Here is a 20,499-nt window from a genome sequence, read left to right on the forward strand (position 1 = left end):
TAGACATTTATTAAGAACTATGAAAACATGAGCAATTAAATAATAAGTAGCTTAAAATAAGAAATTTGCAACCCTTCAATTTCAAACATTTCTTTAAAAAACTAAGGGAAAGCCCTGACCCTACATCAATTAATCAAAAATCTCTTGTAGCCCTTTTGTGTAGTCAAAAATGAGAATTCTTAAGAAAAGAAACAAACAAAAATAGCTCTAAAGAAAGTTTCCAAGTAAACCAAATAATAGCTCAAAGAAACAAAAGTAGTTTTAAAAAATATTTTCTTAAGTGCATTTAATATTCCTTTTCAAAGGAAAAATTTAGAAAAAGATATGTACCTGAAAATGGCTGGATTGCAGACATGCTTTGGATCCAACGCTTCTCCCTGTATAAATTCATAGCATAGTCCATTGTTGAAGGTACAATAGAGTTGTGGTGCACAGCCATGAGCCTGCAACACTCGAAAACTCTTCACTTCTTCATCTCGATCAACTAACAACTCAGTTTTATTGCCATAAATTCTCACCAGGACTACGTCTTCCATGGTATTACCCACGTAACAGCCAATAAGTTTATTTGTGATTCCATCTGTGAAGAGCTGTCAGAAAAAGAAAAACATGGGGGGGAAAACAATTACATGTTTTATAAAATGGAATGCAAGATAACCTGAATATAACGAGTAAATAAAAAGAAAAACAAAACACTAGGGGTTGGAGGCATAGCTCAGTGGTAGAGCAGGTACTTTGCAAGTGTAAGATGCTTCGTTCAATATCCAGCACCCAGGAGGGAAAAAGAAAAACACCTACTTCTTGATATAAAAGAATCTTTGGGTCTGACAATGTATTAGGCAGATTTTTTGATACCCTGACTCAAAAAAAAAAATTGAGTACAATGGTACACACCTATAGTCCCAGCTATTCAGGAGGCTCAAGCAGGAGGATCACTTGAGCCCAAGGATTCAAAGCTAGCCTGGGCAACATAGCAAGACCCCACTTCAATCAACCAAACTGTATTGAAAAGCATGTTGTTTTTATTACAATGCCATATCAATTCACACATGCTATTCTGTAACTTCTTCATGCATCAAATAGAAAAATATTTTAACTATTGTTAGAAAGACTGAGAACTATTTAACATTTTGAAATGCTTATCATAAATGACAGTCTAGCTCCTCAAATACAAGAAATTTCCATGTTTTCTATATCTTCACAGCAAACAGTAGGTCCTTAATAAACACTAGAAGCCACAGTTATCAACATTAATGTCTTCATCTACCTTATAAAAATTACATGTTCATCAAATGTTTCAGGCAGTAATAGTTCAGAGGATGAGTTGCAGATCCAGACCATTTGAGACTGAATGCCAGCTCTGCTACCTACAAACTGAGTAACCTCAGACAAGCCACTTGACCTCTATGTATGCCATCTCCTCATATGTAAAATCTGTATATTAGACTCTACTTTGTAGCACTGATTCAAAGATTAATGAGTTAATATACATGAAAGCACTTAGAACAGTGCTCCACACAAAGAAAGCTCTTAAACATAGCTAACTATATACTAAGATTTTTAACACGATTGTAAAGAAATTCATGATGAAATCATAAAGCAGTGATAATATTAAGACAAACTCAATATTACAACAATATTTGAAAACAATTATTTCCAAAATATTTCTCTAAAGAAAGTTTAAATCCATGCACCAGACCCTGGATTTAATCGATTACCTAGCACCACAAAAAAAAAGGGGGGGGGGGCTTATATCAACATAGTCAATAAATACTAATTATTATTGCTTCCGAGAAAATTCTTTTCATACCTAAAGAAGTAAAAAGCCTTTATTCTCAAAATGCCATTCAACATTGTCCTCTCAAATTAGTGCTATCCTATATATATTTGGTTTTGTAAGGCTAGTTATATTTTTAAACATTAATCCATAAAATTCATATTACTAGTCAGTGAATTTTGCTCCTAATCACCTCTAATCCTTAGTTTAAAAAATTTTTAAAATGGGGTCTCACTATGTTGCTCAGATGGGTCTGAAACTACAGGGCTCAAATAATACTCCCTCCTCAGCCTCTGAGTAGGTGGGAACTACAGGTACACCCACTGTGCCTAGCCTTAGTTTAAATATTAACAACATTTAAATACCAGGTAAATAATGTATTCTAAATTTGTTCTCTGTTTTATCTTATCACATATTTTTTTAAAATAATATGTATATTTGTTAAAAACAGAATTTAAACTTAACTTTTTACAGACTCCAAAAACGAGAGTACCTTTAAATTTGTTTTTTTATTTTTGCTTAATATTAATACAAGTATCACTTACTATGAAAACTGGCAATTAAAATCAATTAAGAATTTATCCTCACCAGGCCTGATGTCAGCATACCTTTAACCCAGCCTACTCAGCCTGCTGTTGCAGGAGGATCCCAGATCCGAGGCCAGCCTCAACAACTTAGTGAGACCCTGTCTTAAAAATTTTTTTTTAAATGTTGAAATGGGCTGGGATGTAACTCAGTAAAAGAGTGCTTGCCTTAGCATATGCGAGGTTCTGGGTTCAATCTCCAGTACTCCTCTAACTTTTTTAAAATAAAAAAGTATCCTGCATTTTCTATGAACTATACTTCATAATATCCATGTAGCCCTAATTTATAAGAAGAGTTCTCTAACAAAGAATACCAACCGACAAATGTGGAAGAAATAACAGAAGCAGAAAAATCAATATTTTACAATGAAAACATTTTGTTTCCAATGAAACAAATGTTCAGGCAACAATCTTTAATCTTTAATTGTATTTAGGCAAAAGACTGATAGGGAACTTTATGATAGGAAATGCCACCTCCTGAACTCACTAAACAAACATGTCACACTGCTTCACATGATACAAATATGAAATACACTGTACATCCATGACCTTTGGGGATTTGGGGCAAATATACAGATTAAGGAAACACCACAAAGAATCACAACAAAAAACATACAAATCCATCTGGCTATGCAAATGAATCACCAATAGTTAAAGGCAGAAGCTAGAATATGACTTTAAAGAAGCTTAAGAAACATTAACAACCAAAGAAAAGTATAGACTTAGTTTGTTTTCTGATTCAAACAAGTAAGTGTCAAAATATTTTTGAGGTAACTGGGAAGATTTGATTATGGACTGCCTACTAAAGGATGCCTAGAAATTATTGCTAATTTTATTCAGTGTGACACAATAGCACTGTGATTTTGTAAGAAAACACCTAAGTTTTGTTGTTGTTGTTTGTTTCTTTTTCTTTTTTTTTTTTTTAACTCTGGGCCTCCCACATGCTAGGCAGGTACCCTACTACTGAGCTACATCCCAAGCCATCTGTTTTTACTCTTATTTCAACAGATGCAGAAAAAAGATTTGATAAAATAAGCACCCTTTCATGTTCAAAACACTAGAAAAACTAGGGATAGTAGCAACATACCTCAACACTGTAAAAGCTATATGTTAAACCCAAAGCCAGTATCATTATAAATGAAAAAAAAAAAAATTGGAAGCATTCCCTCTAAAAACTGGAACAAGACAGGGATGTCCTCTTTCACCAATTCTATTTAATACGATTCTTGAAACTCTGGCCAGAGCAATTAGACAAAAGAAATTAAAGGGATATGAATATGAACAGAAAAACAAAAACTCAAACTATCATTATTTGCCCAGGACATGATTCTATACTTACAGGATCCAAAAAATTTCCACCAGAAAACTTCGATTTAATAAATGAATTCAGCAAAGTAGCAGGATGTAAAATCAATATCCATAAATCAAACGCATTTTTATACATCATTGATGAATCCTCTCAAAGAGAAATTAGGAAAACCACCGCATTCACAACAGCCTCAAAAAAATAAAATAAAATAAAACACTTGGGAATCAATTTAACAAAAGAGGTGAAAGACCTCTACAAGGAAAACTACAGAACATAAAAGAAAGAAATTGAACAAGACTTACAGTGATGCAACAACATCAATGTTTATAGCAATACAATTCAATTTATACATCAATGTTTATAGCAATAAAATTTACAATAGCTAAATTGTGAAACCAACCTAGATGCCCTTCAGAAGAAGGAATGGATAAAGAAAATGTGGTATACATGCAGAATGGAATATTATTCAGCATTAAAAGAAAATAAAATCATGGCATTTGCAAGTAAATGAATTGGATTATATAATGCTAAGTCAATTTAGCCAATCCCAAAAAAACAAATGCCAAATGTTTTCTCTGATTTAAGGATGCTGATTCACAATGGGGGTGTGGGGAGGGAGATCAGTTGAATTCTAGATAGGGCAAAGGGGAAAAGGGGGGGAGAGGAGAATGGAGGAGGCAAGGGGGTAGGTAAGACAGTGGAATGAGATGGACATCATTACCCTCAGTACATGTATGAAGACACAAATGGTGTGATTCTACTTTGTATACAACCAGAGAGATAAAAATTATGCTCTATATGTGTAATATGAATTGCAATGCATTCTGCTGCCATACATATATAACAAATTAAAATTTAAAAATCTAAAAATTGAAAATTAAATCTGAGTTTTTTGTTTGTTTTGTGTGTTTTTGGTGGTACTAGAGATGGAACTCTGGGCCCCCCACATGCTACACAGGCATCCTACTACTATGGTACATCCCCAGCCCTTTGTTTTTATTTTTTACAAATGAATATTAGAATACAGGAAGGCAGTTACTTGGGGTCTGAGCTTTGCTTTAAAATACTTCAAATGGGCAGGTGAGGTGGTGCACACCTGAATTCCAGTGGCTCAGGAGGCTGAGACAGGAGGATGGGGAGTTCAAAGCCAGCCTCAGCAACAGTGAAGTGCTAAACAACTCAGTGAGACCCTGCCTATAAATAAAATACAAAATAGGGCTGTGGATATGGCTCAGTGTCCCTGAGTTCAATCCTTGGTACCAAAATAAAAATAAAAATAAAATTCTTCAAATGGGTTAAAAAAACAAATGAATCAAATGTGGATTTTGGATAATGAGTATATGAATATTCAATTCATTCTCTCTGAGCATATTAGGAAATTATATTTTTAACTTTTATGATATAACTAATCAAAGCAGTGAGAAATTCCTTAAAATTTCCATTGGAGAATTACGTAATATAGCAATAAGTTCATAAGCATAAGTATAGATTCCTAAACAAATAAATAAAACATGAAGATAGATTAAAAAAGCAAGAGGAAAAAAAGTCAAAAGATCCAAGTGGTAAGAAACTGAAAAATAGATTTGGCAATATATCCCACTTACTTTTAGACACTAATTTCTTTCTCCTTCCCTTCCCAGCCAAGTTTCTTGAAAGAGATTTTATATTCAATGCTTCTGCTTTCAAAGCTACCATCTGCTTTTTTGTTTTGGTATGTGGCACATGGTTTTAAAAAGTTAACTAGCACTGAAAGTTTGATAGTAATCAACAGTGGAACTAATTCAAACTATTTTCAACTCCCATAGTATTTAACTCCTATTTTTAGATATCGTTCTTAAATTGCTTTTTTATATCAAAGTCTATACATTATTTAAGGGATTCTTATAAGACATCTTTCTTTACCAACTACACATACACACTCACACACACACACACACACACACACACATCCCTATCCTCATTTACCCACAGGTATAAGAGGAATAAGTATATTCCACTTTTTGCTTTATCCACCTTTAATAACACTACTACATATACAACCATCCAAAAACCCCAACATGAAGTGTACTATATATTTCATTTCCTGGATGGTTTATTTCCTCTTTAATAATTGCCTTGTTTTCTTATTTGCTTTCTTTTACATATCCTATTTTGTACTCCCTTTAGTAGTGTTTTTTTAGCTGGGATGTAAAACCCAGCTAAATAGGGTGTATTCCTATTAAAACATTTTTAATGTTTTAATAGGAATACAAATGGGCAAAGCTTTGATATCTCCCCAGCATACACAAAGGCATGTAGACATGCACTACACTATCACCACATCTGTTCTCATCTATTTTACATATTGGACTTTGACATGTGATTTTATTCAAAGAAGAGCCTAAAAAAGTTGAGGATTGGGGATTTAGTCCAGTGGTAGAGAGCCTGCCTACCATACACAAGGCCATATGTACAAAGCCCTATGTTGGGGTCGGGGTGGGGGATAAAGCTTCAGCTGACAGAAAACTTCCAAGATAGATAATCTGCAAAGGAAAAAAAAAAAATATGAGGGTCAAAATTTTTCCCAAAAATTTGATGAAAAATTCTAATCTCAAAGATCTAAGAAAGAAGCTTGACAAGACTGTAGCCCAAAAAACATGAAGAAAACTACATAAGCACGCCATAATAAAATTTCTAAATATCAGATACCAATCCCTTTTTTTTTTTCCTGGTGCTGGGATCAGGAGTAGCCCACTGAATTACATTCCCAGGTCTTTTTTATTTTTCATTTTGAAACAAGGTCTCCTTAAATTGCTACAGCTAGCCTTGAACTTGGGCTCCTCCTTCCTCCTGGGATTACAAGCAAATGCCACTGCACCAGTCAATTCATTCCTTCATCCACAGAGACAAAAATCAGGCAATCTTCCTTCAATCTTCTCTCTTCATCCACATACCTAAAAAGTTTCCTCCCTATGTACTTCTTGAATCCTCTTCTCTTTTTCTTTTTTTTTTTTAATATATGTTTATTTATTTATTAGGTGTAGATGGACACAACATAATGACTTTAATTTTATGTGGTGCTGAGGATCGAACCAGGGTCCTGTCCGTGCTAGGCGAGTGCTCTACGGCTGAGCCGAAATCCCAGGCCCCCTCTTGTCTTTTTCTACCCCCCCACTCCCACCCTAATTAGGATCTTGTAAATATCCTATTTATAGTACTATATAAGTCTCATTTCCAGTTTACCCATCTCTCCCCAAGGAGGGAAACAAAATTCATTCTCTACACTGCCACCACAATATACCTAAAGTACAATTAGGAACATAATTGTTGGAAACCTTGAAGTGGCTCCACACTGCTTAAGAGAGAAATTCCAAACTCCTCAGGGTAGCAAGTTCCTTGCTATCTCTCACCCTATCTAGCAATCTGACAAACTTTTCCTTCCTTTGCTTGACCTGATTAACTCATTATTAACTTCCTTGAAAATTTTAACACAGTACTTACCTCTTCTAGGAGGCAGGCAGGCCCTAAGTTTATATAAGGCATAAATAATTCTCAGTGCTTGCTAGTACCCGACCCATTGCATTTCCTAAATTGTACTATAATTGCTTAACTATATTTACCATATCATATTACAATGTGAATTCCTCCAAGATTTGGAAAACATCAAAAGAAGGAAAAAGGAAGGACACAAATAGAAACATAAAGCAGATGGGATAAATAGAAAAAAAAACAGTAAAAAGAAAAAAACTCAATAACTCAATTAAAATACTAGTAAATGATGCTTTAACAAAAGACATTCGAAATGAAAACTGATACAGCTATCCCACATCATACAGAACAGATCTTAACAAAATGACATAAAAAAGGACATATCAATACAGCTTCAAAATAGATCTAGCAAAAACTGATAGAACTAAACAAACCCCCAATAATTGCTGGAAACTTGAGCATACTGCTTAAGACCTCATTTTCAAAAAGAAAAAAAAAAAACCAAAAAACAGCCATATCCAACAACAGAATATACATTCTTTTGAAGGCTGCATAAAATGTTACTAAAATGAACTACAGGCTTGAATACTGAATAAGTCTCAATTAAAAAATTGGTATTTTCATAAATAGTGGGTATGAGCTAGACAACAATAGTGGATGTGGCTAGACAGCAACAACACACAAAATAAAAAAAGGTGAAGATAATAAATTTTGATTTTATAACTTTTTAAAAATTTTTTAAAACTTTTAAAAATCACAAATTCATTGGAAATGATTTGAATGCACCTCTAAGTAAACTGTGATACAAGAAAAATCACAATGGGAATTAGAAAACATTTTTAATTGAATGATAATGAACACACATTATCAAGCAAGTAGCATCTGTTGTCCATTATCAGTCAGGAGCAGATTAAGTATGTCAGTCCACTATATCTTGGTATCTGAGTCACCAAGGAAAAAAAACAATGAGCAGTAAAGCACTGCTTTACTCACAAAAAGAAGAGACAGAGCAAGACCAGCTTCAGTAGCAGCTATCAGTCCCCCATAGCTAACAGATTCCTCACAGAACCATATGCAGACATCTGATCTGTACACCCTCCTCTTATGCTTGAGCAAAAGGACCTCATCATCTCCCACAGAGGTCAGACACAGTAGTGAAGTTGGCCAGGTGACATGTGACATACATCTTAAGCAGAACAAAGGAGTACACACTGAGTCTGAAGCAGGGAAAGATATTACCACATAATGTGACAAGTTCAGAACAAGCTGTGAGGACACTCTCTCTTGGTAAGGAAGTGTTTCAGGATCATGGTACATTCTTTTATATTGGGGAGGGGGGTAACTAAGGACTGAACCCAGCAGCACTCTACCACTGAGCTATATTCTCAATCCTTTTATTTTTCACTTTTGAGACAGGGTCTTGTTAAGTTATGGAAGTTGGACTTGACCTTGTGATCCTCCTGCCTAAACCTCCAAGTCACTGGGATTATAAATGTACCATCTCATTCATTCTTTTTCTTTCTTTTTTTTTTTTTAGTTGTAGATGGACACAATATCTTTATTTTTATTTTTATGTGGTACTAGGGATCGAACCCAGGGCCTCACGTATGCAAGGCAAGCACTCTACCACTAAGCTACAGCCCTTTATAGTCTCTTATGTTTTAAGAGACTATAAAGCCTGCACAAGAGACTTTAGGCTTTCTCAACACATATCAAAACTTGTGAGCACTTATAAATAATATATCAGAAATTTAAAAGATAAAATAATCAGATGCTGGGAGGGCAGCTCAGTAGTATGGTACACGCCTAGTATGAGTATGGCCTTGGATTCAGTCCCTAGTACTTACCCTGCAACATACACACAAAGGCAAAAAATTAGTAATCTAGGCTTCCAGCTAAAAAGAAACCTAGAAAAATAAAAGGTCACTAACATTCAAAGATTAGGGCTAGGCATGGTAGCTTCTACCTATAATCCCAGCCACTTGAGGCTGAGGCAGGAGGACAGAAAGTTCAAGGATAAAATTTAGCAAAACCCTGTCTCAAAAAACTAGAAACTTTAGGATTGGGATGTAGCTCAGTGGCAGAGCACCCCTGGGTTTAATTCCCATTACCATTAATTAATTAATTAATAAGGTTAGAAAGGAAATAATAGAGAGCAAAATTATCAAATAGGAAAACTGAAGTTAAAAAAGTTAAAAAATTTATTGAAAAGATCAATAAATTGCAAAAACAGATCAATAAAGTTAAAAACTTCTTAGCGAAATTTATCAAAACAAAAAAAAAGTTAACAATAAAGAAGTAGACTTCATTACAGATCCTAAACATATATTATTAAAAACAACTCATCCAAAAAACAGGAAAAGAAACACCTTCCAACTTGATACCAAAACTTGGTCAAGGATTTTATAATAAGGGAAAAATTATAGATTAATCCAGTTCATATATACAGTTGTAAAACTGCTAAAATACTAACAATTGATATTGTGATATATCAAAAAACTACTTCACAACCAATGGGGTTTACCGCAGGAATGCAAAGGTTATTAACGTTCAAATTTTTAAATCAATGCAACTTACTTCAACAAGAGAAAATTGGATATTCTATATTTAATCTAGGAGCTACTGTGAAGATATTTTGTAGAGTAATTAACAACTATAATTAGGTGACATAAGATGTAGGAGATTATGCTCAGTAACACGGATGGGCGTCATCCAATCAGTTGAAGGGCCACAGAAGCAAAATAGGTTTTCCTGAAGAAATTCTGTTTAAAGACTCCTATCTGAGGATTTCCACTCTGCTGGCCTGCCCTAATAATATCAGACTTGCCAACTGACAAAACTGTACAAGCCAATTTTATTTATTTATTTATTTGATTTTGAATCTCTGGAGAACCCTTATAGATACAATTTATAATCTTTAAATTCCACTGAAAATTTATACTATGGATACACTTAGAATATTTATCCATATTTTACCTATCACAGAGGTTTGATAGAATACTGTTTTAATAACCCCCCCAAAAAAAAGTAAAAATGGATTCAATGATGTTTAAAAAAAATGAGGTTGATTAGTATCTATAATGACCCAAGAAAGTATCTAAGATGTTTTTATTTTGCAGGGTTTTGAAAATACTAGGCAAAAACTCAACTATTAACCTACATATCTTCAGCCCAAAGATGTTTTATTTAAAAAAAGAAAAGATTTAGGATAATTTATTATATATACAAAAGAAATGTTGTTATATTTACTGATATTTATGAACAGATAGGTGCCCAACTAAATCTGTAATTTACTAAGTTTTTTAGAAAGACAAAAGAAATTATTTACAAAATACCTTTGAGGTATATGATTTAAAGTTGAAGGATTTAGAATTTTTAAATTAATTTATTTCTTCTAATTAGGTATATATGACAGCAGAATGCATTTTGAGTCATTGTACACAACTGCAGCACAACTTTTTAATTCTGTTTGTGCACGATGTAGCGTCGCATCATATGTGCAGTCACATATGTACCTAGGGTAATGATGTCCATCTCATTCCACCATCTTTCCTGCCCCTATGCCCCCTTCCCCACCTCCCCTTTGCCCAATCAAAATTCCTCCATTTTTCCATGCCTCCCCCCATTATGGATCAGCAGAAGGATTTGGAATTTTTACTTTTTATTTTATAGCCTTGAATTATTAAGGGCATGTGTTTGTCTTTTTAACAAAAATTAATATGCTTAGATAAAATACATGTATTTCTACTTCTTTACAGGCTAGAAGTTAAAAACCCAGTGTTATTGTTTTTCCTAGTGGTGCTGGGGAATGAACCCAACGATTTAGGCATGTTAGACAAGTATTCTACCACTGAATTACATCCCCAGAACGAAATGTCATTTTAAGAACTAAGTCATGTGATGTTTAACATGACTGAATACATCTGCAGCTACCAAAAATTAGAGTCAACACCATACAAACATGGGAAAATGTTCAGTGAAAAAAATAAATACAAAATTGTACATATAATTACAAATATGCAAAATGTTTCAGAAAAGAACAGAACATAACAACATTTGAGAACAGAATAGAGAATAGACAATAGGAAGCAGTTTTTTCCTTCTATTCAAAGTTTTAATCCTGTTATATATATATTTTAAATATTTTTTAGTTGTGGATGGACACAATAACTTAATTTTATTTTTATGTGGTGCTGAGGATCAAACTCCATGCCTCACACATGGTGGGCAAGCAACTCAACCACTGAGCCACAACCCCAGGCCCTGCAATATATCTTTTCATTAAAACAAAATGATTTTGTTTTTGCATAGTCTCTTATAAAAGGACCTTAACACATTTTGGCATATTATTTTCTCAGAGAATTTATTTGTGAAAAATTACTACTACAAAATGTTCTATCTTGTTTAAAGAAAGAAAACCAATTTTGTGGTTACCACTAGAGGGAGGAAGAGATTAAGACCAAGGAGGGAGATACTCTGAGAATACTAGAAACATTTTCTTTCCCAGGGTTGAGGTAACATAGGTACAACTTATGTTTCATGAATATTTCTCAATGTTTGTTTACCTCACAATTTTAAAAGTGATATTAAATTTTCATTTATAGTCAATCTGGTACATCAAAGAATAAGTAATACCCTACAAAGCAAAATCAAGAAAAACAACCAGCCTGGGGTTGTAGCTCAGTAGTAGTTTGCCTATTATGTGAAAGGCCCTGGTTTCAATCCCCAATACTAATATAAGACTTAACAAATCATAGATTATATTTTTCTTGTCAAGTTTTCTATTACTTCTCTATCTTTGCTACTCACAAAACACACACAGAAACCCATTCCTTAAATCTTCCCTCTTTCCTCACCTGCAAGAAGTCCCACATTTATTTTCTAAAATGTCAGATCTGTCTTTTATTTCCATCTAAGGCTACTATCCTAATACAGCTTGTCTGGACTGACACAATAACACAATAGCCTCTCAGGTTTTTCTCCCTGAAATATTATTGTATCCATCCACAACTAAATAGCCCAGATACTTGGGCTAGTCTTCTACTCCTGGACTCAAGGGATTCTCCTGCCTGCCTCTCAGACTCCAAAGTAGCTGGAGCTATGGGCACTCAACACTACACACCAGCTAAACTTTTTTTAAAGCAATACAACAGGAAGAAATACATTTAACAACTGATGTAATACAAAGATAATTCTATATAAAACTGAAACAAGTTAAACCAAACAATACTTACTTTAATATCTGCAAGGCTTTCTGATGTATCCTATCTTATTCTAAATCATCTTTTTAAACTGTAGTGGTCTCAATCTACTATATTAATATGGCATCCTATGGTAATATTCATTTTAAAATCCATGTTCTTATGTTCAATTTTTTGGGGGGAGTGAGGGGGGTGCTACTGGGGATTAAACCCAGGGTGTTTAACCACTGAGTGATAACCCCAGCCTTTTTTATTTTGAGACAGGGTCTCATTAAGTTGAGCCTTGCTAAATTTGAACTTGTGATCCTCCTACCTCAGCCTTCCAATCACTGGGATTACAGGTATGGGCCACCCACCATGCCTGGCCTCAAAACCCATGTTCTAATTAACCACTTATTCCCCAATTCCAAGAATTATACTTCCAGACTCCCTGATGAAATTTATCCTCCCAGCTGAGAAGGTTTTGGCTTTACTGGGGAGTAGGGATCTAGCCCATTCAGATTATAGGTGACAAGAGGAGGCCAATAATGTCAAAGACTGGTAAAACAAGCTACAGATGAAGATTTTGGGAAGTATAGTATCTGCACCTTCAGAAACAGCACTGAAGCTTTTTTTTTTTTTAAACTAGTGTCAAGAAAGAAATTACAAGCTCTCTTAGCTATATAAATATAGTATTTGTTACTATCTACCCTAATACTTTATTATCCTGAGACACCAAAACCAGGGAATAGGGAATAGAAAAACTGGATTTAACCACTGATATTAAGTTACACTGAAAATAAACTACAAAAAAGGAAAAGAAGTGGGGTGGGGGATCTTGAAAAACGAAGGGAGATCACTAGTGGAAAGGGACCAGTGGGGAAAGGGGAAATAATGGTGAATGATACTGGCCAAATTATATTGTTATATAGTGTGCATGTATGAATATATAACAACAAATCCCACCATTATGTATCATTATAATGTACCCATAAAAAAAGAAAATATGACCTCTTAAATATATAACTAAAGATTCCTAAAATATTATATCCTCTCCTTGCACATTTAATATACTAGTTTAATTTACTTAAGACTTTACAGAAACTTCTACTGCTCAAAGTAAGGAACAAACTCTCGTCTTTTTGGAAACAGAAAAGAAAATAAATTATTAAATTAGAATGCTAGGCTAGAAGTATAGCTCAATGTAGAACCTTGACAAGCACGTCTGAGGCCCTGTATTAGTAACAGAACAGTAGCAGGAGAGCACTTGCCGAGGCCTTGGGTTTGATCCTCAGCACCACATAAAAATAAATAAAATAAAAATATTGTGACCAATTACTTTAAAAAAATAAATAAATGAGTGAATAAATTAGAACACTAAAGGAGACACAACTTAAAAAAGCAACTGTACAGATCTAGTCATTTATTCTTCACTTAAGGAACTATGTAATATTAAATATCAATATTAAAATAAAATAAAAGTGATTGACTGGAGATGTAGCTTAGAGGTAGAATGTTTCCTTGGTATATGCAAGGCCCTAGGTTTAATCCCCAGTACCACAAAAAATAAAAAATAAGATGGGTTGTGGATTTTTAATAGAATATTTAGGTAGCTACCTCAAGAATGATTTAAAAAAAAAAAAGGGAAGGATAAATGCACTCTAAAGATTAGTTTTCAATCTAATTATATTAAAAAATTAGGAGATTTAGAAAACATGCATAGTTCAGTGGGAAAGCACTAGCCCAATATGCTGCAAGATCCTGGGTTTGATGCCCAACACTGAAGGGGTGGAGGGACAGAAACAAAAACTCAAGCATGGCCAAAAGAACAGTACACTTAATAAAAATGTTCTTATGGGGGCTGGGGATGTGGCTCAAGCAGTAGCGCGCTCACCTGGCATGCATGCGGCCCAGGTTCAATCCTCAGCACCACATACAAACAAAGCTGTTGTGTCCGCCGAAAACTAAAAAATAAATATTAAAATTTTAAAAAAAAATGTTCTTATGGGCTGGGGTTGTGGCTCAATGGTAAAGCGCTCGCTTAGCATGTGCAAGGCGCTAGGTTCGATCCTCAGCAACACATAAAAATAAATAAATAAAATAAAGATATTGTGTCCAACTACAACTAAAAAAAATACTTAAAAAATGTTCTTATGTAATCTTTGCATATGAAAACATTTGAATATTCATGTAAAAAGGACTTTTATTGTATTTTCTTATTTGTCTTCCCCTTCTCCATCAAACTGGGAATTTCAAAGAACAGATATTTTTAATTCAAGCATCTAATATATAGTAGGTACTCAATAAAAATAATTTTCTTGAGAGTATTTATTGCCCCCTCACAACCACCTGCAGAGGTAGAGGATGTTATTGAGTCCATTTTACAGTCAAAGATCCTGAAGCTTAGGAAAGTTAAATCAAGTACTGAGTCCAGACTCAAAATTAGCATTACATTCAAACTCCATTCTCTTTACCACTATTAAAATTTTGCTATTGAAAATTTAAATGGAGGGGCTGGGCATGTGGCTCAAGCGGTAGCCCGCACGCCTGGCATGCATGCGGCCCGGGTTCGATCCTCAGCACCACATACAAAGATGTTGTGTCCGCGGAAAACTATAAAATATTTTTTAAAAAATTAAATGGATAAAATGTACCTTAATAGTAAGCAATCTCACTGGGATCCTAAGCAGAAATAAACATTAGTTTTACAATGTTACATAATACTGGTTTTACTAATCTAGCAAACCTTTGCCATTTTGTCCTATAGGTACCAAGATCATGAAAAAATTTACAGAGATGAGTCAATGAGAAAAATAACATTGGTCAATATGGCAAACAGAAAGATCCTAAAACAACATACAGTAAGAATTTATTAACATTTTTACAAGGAAAAATAATTTTAAGAGTCTCATAAGAATTATTCTGTTACTGTCGAGTGTAGTGGTACACGCCTATAGTCCCAAGGAATCTAGAAGCTAAGGCAGGACAATTTTAAATTGAAGGCCAGCTAGGGCAACTTAGCAAGACTTTGTCTCAAAAATTTTTTAAAAAAATTATAAAAAGGATTAGGGACATAGCTCAGTAGTAGAACATCCCTGGGTTCGATTTCCAGTACCCAAAAAAAAGAATTATTTTGTTGGACCTAAGAGTCTTGATTCTTTTTCCTTTATACAATGACTACCCAAAGAAAGAAATGCAGAAAAGTCAAAAATCCAAACTCAAGTAAGTAAAGGAAAGAGTTTTTACATAAGAAAAGGAATCACTATCTGAAAGGAAAGTTGAAATAATCCCTTTTCTAAAATAGTGACACATATGGGAAGAGGAATGCAAATTTACGCTCAAGGGAACTTTAAAAAAAAAAAGCCGATTTTTTTCCCTTAAGAAATTAATTTTATACAGACCTGGCTTCCCTGCCTTAATCATAATATATCAATATAACCTTTTCTTGGTCAAAGAGCAGTAATTCATAAAATGGGTTCTTATTCCAGATTTGCCATTTACAAACCACAAGTTCAGTTTCATTATCTAAAATACACATTAACAATATTTGTATACATCCACCTCAGAGGGCAGTTGAGAAAGAGCATGTTAAAGTGTTCTATAAACAATAAAGTATTATTAAATGCAAAGCATGATGGCTGATATTATTGTCTTAGATCCTTATTCCAGATACTATAATCAAAAAGTCAAAATCCACCTTTTATACTTTACTCTTGTAAAGACAGAAATTCTATCCAAAAATGAGATTTATTATTCCATGTACCCATAGTTTGAGCAAAGATTAGGCCTTGTATCATTTTGACTGCATTCAAATCTTTTTTTTTTTTTTTTTTTTTTTGCTTCTTTCTGGATTTTCTGATAGTTTAGTTATTAGGATTGTTCTGGATAGTCCAGTCTGCAGAACTAGTTTACAAACTGAGTATTACTTTCTACAGAAAGTTTCTAAAGTAGTTTAAAACATTTTAAATGCACACCACACAAAAAAAAATTTATATATTTTTTTAATTATTTTGGAAAAAAATGGGCTAGAGCTGGAAGTACAGCTCAGTAGTAAGCACTTGTTTAGCATGCACAAGGTCCTGGATTTGATCTTCAACACAGGAAGAAAAAAGAAAACAGAAAAACCACAGGCTATATTACTGATACCCAACTGTCCTAAAATTACATTATAATCAGTTGCTTATGTGATACATGCTTCCTCTTCTGAAATATGAGGTCTGATTTTTGACCTTATACTTCAAGGAAAATAAAATCTCAAAAGAAAATATTCCCAATGAGATTGACTAAAGAAATCCTGAAGCATCATTAAAGGGGAGTTGCAATGACCTACGATGTGAGAAAGCAGATCTACTGAGTTAACAGATGAACAGTGATCAATTCATCTTATGGACGTCCCAGCTTCTTAACCAAATGCTTTACTTGCATGTGGAAGGAATGTATTTCTAGTAATCATCCTTAGAACAAAAGAAGCCATAGTGTTTACCATCACTTATAAATAATTATATTAGAAGATCAAATTATGAATACAAAGATCTAAACTAAAAGTTGCCACAGCAAAAACAAGATTCAATTGTAATTAGTTACTTTCCAACAATCAAAATCAGTTTCATGTTACTATCACCTTTCCTCTTTTTTGTTTACCTATACCTTAGCTTTATTTCACCTAAAAAAAGAAATCGTATCTTTCTAATATCGTTTTGGTTTGGGCAATTTTTTTTTAAAATATATCAGTCTGGCACAGAGCACTTCACCATAGCTATTATTATTCTATAGACAAATACACCAAAGGAAATTTCAACCTTCAAAACTTTCAATTTTAAAATCACTATTTAAAAAGTAACATGATTTGCCAGTACTAGAGTTTATAAGAAACAGCACTACCTTTAATAAAAGATATTTAATTTACAATTGCCATAAAATATATTATTTTAATAAATTTTGAAAACTTCTAAAATAAACTAAAAAGAAGTTTATAACAAGCATATATGAGAGCTATGTGGTAGAGCACTTGCCTAAAACGCTCTCTGCATAGCATTCATAAGGCCCTAGGTTCAATCACCAGCACCACAAAAGATTTAAAAAAAAAAAAGGAAGTTGTTTTAATATGGAAGACATTTCCTTAAAGGAAATATGTGAGTTTTTTCACTTATATACAAAAATCATTTTGGATTCACTGTTCATTTATACTTGGGACAAAAAATACTCCCTTAAAAATTTCACAATTCTTTGTCTAACTTTTCTTCTGAAACATATGGTTCCTTTTAATCTGCTTAAACTCTCCTAGGCAATAAGAACTGAAACTAAAACTTATGAAAGCCCAAGCGTTAGGAACCATTCTTGGAACTAGTCACTGATCATATTTTTATTTATCTTTGTATAGGTAGCTAGTTCCTTTAGCGAAGAATTATATCGATAAACATCTCTGAATATTCAAATTCAACAATTTATTGCATGCAGTTATCAAAATGAAGCAGATGATTTGGCTAATTCAAATAAATGTTCTTACATTATTGCTCAGATCTAAAAACCCCAAATATCACAGCTTTTAAGTTATTGATTAATTTTAATTTGCAAGGAAAAAGGACAAAAGGAGCTTCATTTTCAGGTAAAATATCCTAAAACTCAAACTGTAAATACTAAAAACAAATCATTGAAAATAAATGTTACATGTAGGAAATCGTAACTCCCACGTTATTAGAAAACTCCTAGATTCTTAGGGAATTCTTTGGGTTTTTTTTGTCTATGAACACAGTGGTTCAAGAAAGGGAAATATTCCCAAACCACTGCTCATTCTAACATCAAATATTAGGCAACATTAAAAATATAAATTTAGAAATATAAATTCAAACAAAACAATGTACACAGTGCCACTAAAAAACAGATCTAGAATGCATGACCATGGTTATTAGTCTGGAATTGAGAATTCTCACCAATCTGAAGACTGGGGAAGATAAATGCAGGATAAAGCATCAAAGGGAGTAAATCGCGGGGGAAGGGAGGAAAAGATCAGAGAGGATTAATTACTGCATTATTTATGGGAGGAGGTTGCTTGAAACGACAGACGAGGACCCGAAGCAAGAGGAATGAAAAAGGTTCATTTTGCAGAGAGAATGGTCAGGGGAGTGGGAGGAGGGGCAAACTATGAACAGGAATCTTCCCGGTGTGGAAAGGGTGCGTCACTTACGTAGCGGCTTCGAGAAAAAGAAAAATTGCTCTCGGGGCAATCTTAATGAGCAAAGATGAAGAAAAGGGGAGTGACCTTCCTAGGTGTGATGGAAGAAATACAGGGTCACCTCCCAAAAGCCTGGGAAAGAGATGTTCCGTGGGTCCTAGGGATGTGCGAAAACCTCCAGGGCCGCATCCGGGATGTGAGAAATCAGGGCTGCGGTGTGGGCGTTACCTGCAGGGTCACCTCCTGAGGGTCCCAGTGCGGCCGCAGGTGTTGCAGGAGGCTCAGGGCCCCTTCCCGGCAGCGCTGTTCTTCCTGATCTTGAACCGTGACGTTCAGCTTGGGCACCTCCGGAGAGCCGGGTGGGACGTGGATGTAATTGGCCATGGCCCAGGCGACGGCGGAGACTACCACAACGACGACGGCGACGGCGACCACGAGAACGGCGGGCGCCGACAGGCTGGTGGTTCCTTCCGTCCCGGGGCGCCCTCGCGGGAGGGCTGGGGGCGCTCGAACGGACGGGAGGGCGGTAGGAGAAAGGCTGGAGGCGACACTATCGCCCACCGGGGTCTGGACAGCTGCTGAACTGAGCCCGGGCCGCTCACGGGGAAAATTCCTCTGCGATCCACCGCGGTCGACCGCGGAGGCTGCCGGGACTGGCCTGACGCTGGCGTCACGCCCGGGGCGGAGCCTCCGCTGCGTCAGGAGCCAGCTGGGTTTCTAACCTCCCGCACAATGGGGTGGCTGCTCCGCCCCAGGGTCTCAAGCCGCGGAGATGGTACTAGGCCCCCCGAGCGCTGTTAGTCTGGAATACACCGGGCTTCTCCTCCCCCCGCCCCCTCCCCCCCGGATGGAGTCGGAGTCCTGCCAAACCCTGCAAGGCTTTAAAGCTTTGGTTCCCCAGATCAGGAGGGTCATGAGGGTTTGAGGGGTGTTAGGGCTGAGGGTTTGAGGGCTGGGGGCGGGGGGAGCAAGGGACACGTCCTGAAATAACCCCAGGATAAGGCTGTGAACTTGGCCTGAGACTAGGCAGACTGGATTAATTTGGTCGTTTTGATCCTGGAGCTGCTGTGTACTTGGGATCACATAGTTTGCGTTAGCAGCTGATTTCCCATTGGCAGCGTATGGAGATCATAATATTAGGGACAGATTTAGTTAAGATATTTGGGTAAAACAAGTACAACATTTAAAGTGTTATATATAGTGTCAGATGTTTGACCATACTGAGAGTTATTCAAAGTCTGGAAGAACTTTGAATAACAAGGTTATTGTCTGGGATGAAGATGAAAGGGATGGAAGGAAAATTAGTTTTGAGATTCAGCAACTCTTAAGACTGTCGTGGCATCCCTGAGTGGGTCCTGAAAGCTCACAGAATGCTACCATGAAACCTTTAGTGTCAGTATCATTCAACAGCTATATCTCCTGGTAAAGGAACGCTGGAAACTGGATAATCTACAAGTAATGTGAAAGGACTTACTAGTTTTATTTTATGATGGAATAAAGTAGACTAGGATTTGATTTCAGACTTTGACCTTAGTTCACAGTGAATACATTTGTTAGTAGTAAATTAAACCCCTAACTGGACTCAATTACCATTCAAAATGTTTATCTCATTGGCAAAAATTTACATTCTGATTGTCAAAAAAAGAACCTACTTACCTTCGTAATTCACAAAACAAATACTTCAAGGATAACATTAAACTTCCTAAACTAAAAAAAGAGGAGATATGGAGTTGTACAATAATGGTAGGGAAGTTGGTTCAACGTTTTCCCTACTTAGGCATTTTCTTTAATCACATGCTATGTGTGGATGGCCTTGGGATGAATCCCCAACACAAAAAAAGAAAACAAAATTATGTACTCCAGGGAACACTAGATTATGCATTCCTTCCAATTAGGGGGAAATAACATCTAATACTTCCAAAATTTGAACTATTAGGTGTCAATGAATAAAACTAACAAGGTATAAGACATTTAAAGATGTAATTATATTAATGGAAAAATGAACCATA

The 20,499-nt window shown here is 35.2% G+C and overlaps 1 protein-coding gene across 1 annotated transcript in view; it reads right to left on the reverse strand.

Annotated features, from left to right (window-relative positions):
- Etnk1 (ethanolamine kinase 1) overlaps positions 1–19,157 on the reverse strand; it is a 64,294-nt gene extending 45,137 nt beyond the window's left edge. The window contains exons 1-2 of the mRNA XM_005328899.4: positions 18,719–19,157; positions 331–590 (exon numbers count right to left, since the gene is read on the reverse strand). Coding sequence (XP_005328956.1) covers positions 331–590; positions 18,719–18,874 — 416 coding nt within the window. The 5' untranslated portion in view covers positions 18,875–19,157. The remainder of the gene's footprint in view (positions 1–330; positions 591–18,718) is intronic.
- Between the last annotated feature and the right edge of the window lie 1,342 nt (positions 19,158–20,499).

Source organism: Ictidomys tridecemlineatus, chromosome 6 (genome assembly GCF_052094955.1).
Source record: "Ictidomys tridecemlineatus isolate mIctTri1 chromosome 6, mIctTri1.hap1, whole genome shotgun sequence".
In the NCBI taxonomy this organism is placed as follows: domain Eukaryota; kingdom Metazoa; phylum Chordata; class Mammalia; order Rodentia; family Sciuridae; genus Ictidomys; species Ictidomys tridecemlineatus.